The sequence below is a fragment of the Salmo salar genome, chromosome ssa07, assembly GCF_905237065.1.
Source record: "Salmo salar chromosome ssa07, Ssal_v3.1, whole genome shotgun sequence".
Lineage (NCBI taxonomy): Eukaryota > Metazoa > Chordata > Actinopteri > Salmoniformes > Salmonidae > Salmo > Salmo salar.
Genome location: NC_059448.1, coordinates 52,977,684 through 52,984,408, shown reverse-complemented (window position 1 = coordinate 52,984,408; position 6,725 = coordinate 52,977,684). Strand labels below are relative to the sequence as shown.

The following is a 6,725-nucleotide window of genomic DNA, read 5'->3' as shown; positions in this document are numbered from 1 at the left end:
TGGAATGTCTGGAATTCATGTTATAATAAGTGCTGATGATTGTTTGTGATAGGCCTAAAGTAAATACAATTGCACCATCACAACGTAATTAATATGTAATTTTAATGTTTATTCCATACATTAATTCACCTGTTGTGCACTTACTTCATAATGTAATTTTTTTTTTTTTTAATTGCCAGGCAGGGAGCAACTGTACATGGTGCTCTCAAAACAAATGGGAACTCAGAAAATAATAGGTCAAATCATAACGTAAGTGATCTTCGGGTCGGAAAGTGGCAGCTCTAGAACGAGGCCAGAGTTGCCGACATGGGGTGAGTTAGTAAATTCACTCTGGAGTGCCAGAGAGCGCACTCTTTTTTTCGCTCAGTCTCACTCGTTTGTAAATTCAGAGCATTGTCAGATTGTTCATTCGTAAATTCAGAGCGCTTCGCTCTCAGAGTATTCCGAGCGCACACTGGACGCTCTGGCGGAGGAGGAGGGTTGATCCGAGCGTTCTGACCTCACAACGGCAGTCAAGCACCCAAGCTAACTGGCTAAAGTTAGCTAGCATGCTAGCTACATCCAGACATAAAGGAGAGAACACCTCACTCTGACCATTTCTCTTGCTCTAGCAGAGCTGGTTAGGCTGTTTTCGTGTTATCCAGACCGTTGGTGACAGTAACTGTGCTGCTGGCAACAATTGAATTACGCTTTTTTTGCCAAGGTTTACTGACACGGCATATTCAACAGGGTGTTGAGCGTTCGTAAATTAATCGGTTATTCTGCGCTCAGGTACACAGGCGAGAGTGCTCTGAAATCGAAGTAGATAGCCAGAGTAAATTTACAAACGCACCCCATGAAATTCCGAGTTGTATGACCTTCAAAACGATTTTTTTCCACCGTTGGAGCTCGTTTTTGTTCGAGTTCCCAGTTGTCTGGAATGCACTGAAGTCGGAACTCGGGGAGATGTCATTAATTGATTCTAGGAAAATGTCATTATTTTTGTTACTAACTAAAAAGCTAAATATGGTTTAATCTTGCTGTAACAAATACATGAGATACATTTTCAATTCAAGGAACCAATTTACTCCTAGACGTAAATTGTTTTGGAACATGTTTGTTCATGACGCTGCATCATACCTCAGTGGGAGCGACTTGGAATTATGACGTGCTCTGTGACGTTTTTTGCTACCAGGAAACGAATGTAAACATAGCAATCGAAAGATTATGCATTCGCATAATTCTACAAAAGATCTCTCGATGCTGGGTGCTAAATACGATTTTGCAGCACGGGGCGAAATGTGGTTAGCTGGAATATATGATTGCCAATTCTAGGAAAGGTTAAACGCAGTAGCTAGGACTGAGGCAGGCTAATCGCTCGATAAACCGGTAAGATAGCCTGCTATATTTCATGCTAGTAGCTAGTTATATTTCCTATAGACTATATACCCGGTGTGATAAACATATTGCTGGTGTTTGATAGCAGCTTAGTGAATTTTGTTCGTCTATTTGACATGTAGACACACATCCACTTCGGGGTGCAGAGAATTTGCAACAAGCTGATGACATGTCGGCAGACAGTTCTTCTGCCAACCAGGAAGAACCTAATGCTGTTGTTGGAAACATATTGGTGCAGTTCACATAGGTATTGTTCATAGATGCAAGTAAATTACCGAGAAATATGAGAACAGATATTTAAAAATAAGATGTCATGCTGAAGATAAACCTAGCCTACTCCTCATCCACTATCCACTATAAGCCAATGCAATGACATTGTATATTGCTCTTCCCAGGTCCAGGCATGTTTGCCATAAGGGCCCCTGAGGAGGAGTCCTCAGAGATGGTGGAGGAGATGGACACGTCAGAGGCTGTCTGGTGCTGGTATTACCTAGCTGAATGTGGAGTGTGGCACATGTTTGAGGTACAGGACATATCACTCCACCTATGCATTCCTCATCCATCCTTTCACTTGATCTATCGATCCATTCCTTCATTATTCCATCCATCCATCCTCCCATTTATTGCATCCATCCATCCACCCATCCCCTCACTCACTCTACCCATCCCAGTCTCATTTGCAATTTGTTCTGGTTGTGGCAGATTGATCCAAGCGCTGCATGCTCTGTGACCAGTGAGCAGATAGAACAGAATTACAGCAGGAATCAACACGGTGTCATGGAGTTTTACACTGCCAAGTACACCTACAGACTGGACTTCTCAGGTACCAAGAACACTACACTACTGGCACACATCTATACAGTATCATTGACAATCATTGGATATGTTGGAGTCCGTCACTAATTGGCTGATCTTTGTCTTTGTTTCACAACCAGTCATGAAGCAGATCAATGTCACGACCGGGAAACAACGGCCAATCAAACGGGCGTTCCACTCTGCCACTGGCTTTAGGTGAGTCTGAGCTGTACCAATGGGGTCACCCACGGGCATGTAGCTGTATAACTCAGACATGCAGGTAGCCCAGAGGCCTGTAACTGAATAACTAAGAAATACAGAGTTCTGAGGGCTCTCTCCATTGGCTCTGTGGTCAGTTTCACTTCCTGGAGCTTACTTCCCGGAGCTTACTTTAGTCTATTGTGGGGTTAGAAGCATCACCTGTTTTATGGTTAAACCTTATGCATGTTGTGCTACATTTTGCGTGAAAATAAAAGGATGTGTAACTAAGGGCATTGACATAATAACCACCAAGAAGTTGGACCCAGGCCTGACCTGTACCGTATGTGTCTGAATTGTGTATATGCATCTGTCACCCTCGCCCAGGTTCATTTGTGATAATCTGGCACTGCCGGTGCCCTGCCACTGGGAGAGAATAAATACAGACGAGCCTTATCAGGTAAGGGAAAAAGGATGTGCGTGGACAATATGCTGTGTATCTACCTCATTCAGACAGAGAGCTTTACCCGTCTTTTGCCGGTTCAGGTTACTATCTGAATGGAGCAGGGGTAGAAATACAGGTAACTCCTGATCAGCATGTTACCTGCTCAAGACCTAGTCATGTTACCTGTAAAAGTAGAGTAATACATGCTTATGACAAGTCTTATAATGCATTATACCTGTCAGTGTTCAACTGATATTTAGAGACATGACGGTGCCACGAGTAGCACCGCAGATGTTGCAGATGAGCGCGGTGCAAGACGATGCACTGACAGAGTGCATCGCGTGCAGGGCGGCACGTGAATCTTCTACAACGTGATAGCTGCGAGACAACAGTGGAGAGGTTTCGCCTTGCACTTCAATGCTCTTAGTTGTTGTGGAAATCGGCCCGATATTGCTATTTACTTTGTGCATTGCTGACTACCTTTAAAGGCCAAGTCCAGTCGAAAACATGTTTTTCTGTATTTTATATATATTGTATATATGAGGTTCCAATAATACTGTAAAATTACGATAATGGCCTTTTAGTGTAAGAGCTGTTTGAAAAGACCGTCTGAAAATTCTGCCTGTTTTGGTGGGATGGAGTTTTGGCCTGCCTGGTGACGTCACCAGGTGAAAAATGTGTTAATAGACCAATAAGAATGAGAGTTCCAAATCTCTCTGCCAATAGCAGCTAGTTTTCAGTTTTTCCCCTATGTACTCAGACCACTTCCAGACATTCCTAGCAAAATTCTTGCTTGAGAAATTGCTCGTTGCTAAGAAGCTATTTTTGTTTATTTTTGACCATTTTAATAGAAAGACAATCCACAGTAAGGTACTTATTTGTTTCCCAGAAAATGTGATTTGATATTGAGATAAAAACAGCTTTATTGGACCTTTAAGTAAAGTGTTATCAATGCATCTACCTACTCCATGACTCTCTTTAGCCAGTAAGTTTCTTTCTAACTAAAACACAGTGTGTCATTGATTTGCAGTATACCCATGTCTGATTGACTATTCTCTTTCAGCTTGTAGAATTAGGAATTAGAATACCGGTAATTTAATAGGATCTCTATTTTTCAGCTCGTCTCATTGGCCAGAGACACTTATGAATTCAAGGAAGTGGTCAGACTCTATGAAAGGACCATGTGTCACCCTATCAAATCTATTCAGAGGATACAGAACCTGGATCTGTGGGAGTTCTTTTGCAGGTAGAGTTGTGTGTGTGGAGGTATTATAAGGTATTATAATGATGTTAGTATAGTTGAGTATCTAAATGATTTTGATGATAGCACCTAGAATGTCAGTTTGGAATGATGGTTTGAATTAGATAGGTAGAACTTTTTCAATAACTTCTTAGAGATCTTTTGGTTGGAAAACATACTAAACCTAAATGCTGAGACTGATCAATGCTTTTGTGTTTTTACTCCAATTTCTAAAGGAAAAAACAACAATTGCGCAAGATAAAGCGAGTTGTGGACATTGAGGAGAAAATGTTATTTCATGGCACAGGCCACAGCAACGTGCAGGCTATATGCACATATAACTTTGACTGGCGGCTAACTGGGAGCCACGGGGACGTCTATGGCAGAGGTAGATTCCACTTGTGTTGTGTCATGAAATTGTAACTTTCTCACAATTTCCCGGTTTTCCAGAAATCCCGGTTAGAGTATTCCTGGATTTCCTGCTTATTCCGAGAATCTTCCAACTTTCTGGAAAACGTGGGAATTTTGGGAAAGTTCCCGTAATTTTGCAACAGTAGTTTTAACTCTTCAAACATAGCATTCTAATACTGTCCTTCCCATCATTTCTCAGGGAGTTATTTCGCCCGAGACGCAAAGTATTCTAGCAAATTCTGCCTTACGACAGGGAAACATAACTTTGCCTTGCAGAAGCACGGACTAGCCCCGCCGATATTTTCAAGCGAGCCTCCATATAAGACCATGTTCCTGGCCAGAGTGCTGGTCGGCGAGGCCACGTTAGGCAATCCGCTGTTCTGCCGACCGCCATCCAAGGACATGAGCTACAGCAACTTCTTCGACAGCTGTGTGGACGACCTCGCCAACCCAAAGATCTACGTCATCTTCGACTGCAACCAGATTTACCCAGAGTATCTCATTGAGTTCTACTGACGCCTATGGGGTGAACAGGGACGTTATCACACAATGTACAGGGGGTGGATTTTTTTTTACCAGGACGGGATTGGGATTCAGAAACATCAGGGGAGAGGTCGAGAGAGGAGGGACTTAATGGACGGCTGTGATGACTTCCCGCTGTTTGATTCAAGGCCTGACTGGGACTTGGATCATAAGAAGTGCCTTAATGGATTACTATGGCAGAACAAGGAAGACCATACAAGAAGACTATGTTTCTATAAAAGCTGTAGAGTTCGTAAAGAGTGGTTTGTCTATTTACTGTGTTTAGAGACTTGTGGGTCGAACAGGGCGAGAGGTGGCGTATTTGAAAAAACAGAAAAGTAACTGCACACTGTTGGAGTGTTCCCGAAATGGATTAGCAATGTTTCAACCTGCCACAGAGGATCTTTGGCAGGATCACCCTGTGTTGTCGAAATGTTGCGAATACGTTTCGGGAGCGTTCTAACAGTGTGCAGGTATTCTTTTTTTCTTTTCCTTTGACTGTTTGGGTCCAACATGACCATAGTCAAGCAAAGCTAAAAAGTGCAACACACTTCTACTGAGGATGTAGACTGAATAACTACTTTGGTGGCCAGGATGCAATAACTCATTATTACAAGTGAAGGCGCCAACATAAAGTAAACAAATGTTTGACTTGCCCTACTCCTGTATACAAGGACCTGATTTCATAGATAGACATTGAATAAGTAGGTGTATCCAAACTTTTGACTGGTACTGTGTATAAGGGATATATTCATTGTAACTGTACAGTAATCTGCTCTTGTAATATGTTCTACATTGTAGAATAATAGTGAAGACATCAAAACTATGAAATAAGACATATGGAATCATGTAGTAACCAAAAAAGTGTTAAACAAATCAAAATATATTTTAGATTCTTCTAAGTAGCCACCCTTTACCTTGATGACAGCTTTGCACACTCTTGGCATTCTCTCAACCAGCTTCATGAGGAATCCTTTTCCAACAGTCTTGAAGGAGTTCCCACATATGCTAAGCACTTGTTGGCTGATTTTCCTTTACTCTGCGGTCCAACTCATCCCAAACCATCTCAATTGGGTTGAGGTCGGGTGATTGTGGAGGCCAGGTCATCTGATGCAGCACTCCATCACTCTCCTTCTTGGTCAAATAGCCCTTATACAGTCATTGTCCTGTTAAAAAACAAATGATCGTCCCACTAAGCGCAAACCAGATGGGATGGCGTATCGCTGCAGAATGCTGTGGTAGCCATGCTGGTTAAGTGTGCCTTTAATTCTAAATAAATCACAGACAGTGTCACCAGCAATGCACCCCCACAACATCACACCACCTCCATTCTTCACGGTGGGATCCACACATGCGGAGATCATCCGTTCATCTACTCTGCGTCTCACAAAGACACAGCGTTGTAACAAAAAATCTCAAATTTGGACTCATCAGACCAAAGGACAGATTTCCACCGGTCTAATGTCCATGGCTCATGTTTCCTGGCCCAAGCAAGTCTCTTCTTATTGGTGTCCTTTAGTAGTGTTTTTTTTTGCAGAAATTCAACCATGAAGGTCTGATTCACGCAGTCTCTGAAAAGTTGATGTTGAGATGTCTGTTACTTGAACTCTGAAGCATTTATTTGGGCTGCAATTTCTGAGGCTGGTAACTCTAATGAACTTATCCTCTGCAGCAGAGGGTCTTCCTTTCCTGTGGCGGTCCTCATGAGAGCCAGTTTCTTCATAGCGCTTGATGGTT

General features: G+C 42.5%; 1 protein-coding gene across 3 annotated transcripts; it reads left to right on the top strand.

Moving 5' to 3' along the window:
* Positions 1-177: 177 nt before the first annotated feature.
* On the top strand, positions 178-5,798 carry LOC106609661 (protein mono-ADP-ribosyltransferase PARP11). 3 transcript variants are annotated; one of them, XM_014208628.2, is made up of 9 exons: positions 553-1,368; positions 1,500-1,624; positions 1,773-1,900; positions 2,080-2,200; positions 2,313-2,388; positions 2,758-2,830; positions 3,934-4,061; positions 4,292-4,443; positions 4,666-5,798. In XM_014208628.2, the coding sequence occupies exons 3-9, from the start codon at positions 1,781-1,783 to the stop codon at positions 4,980-4,982; spliced, it is 987 nt and encodes a 328-aa protein (XP_014064103.1). In that variant the 5' UTR covers positions 553-1,368; positions 1,500-1,624; positions 1,773-1,780; the 3' UTR covers positions 4,983-5,798. The 3 variants fall into 3 exon arrangements, with proteins under 3 accessions (XP_014064105.1, XP_014064103.1, XP_014064104.1); XM_014208630.2 differs by lacking the exons at positions 553-1,368; positions 1,500-1,624 and adding an exon at positions 178-311; XM_014208629.2 differs by lacking the exon at positions 1,500-1,624.
* The last annotated feature ends 927 nt before the right edge of the window (positions 5,799-6,725 follow it).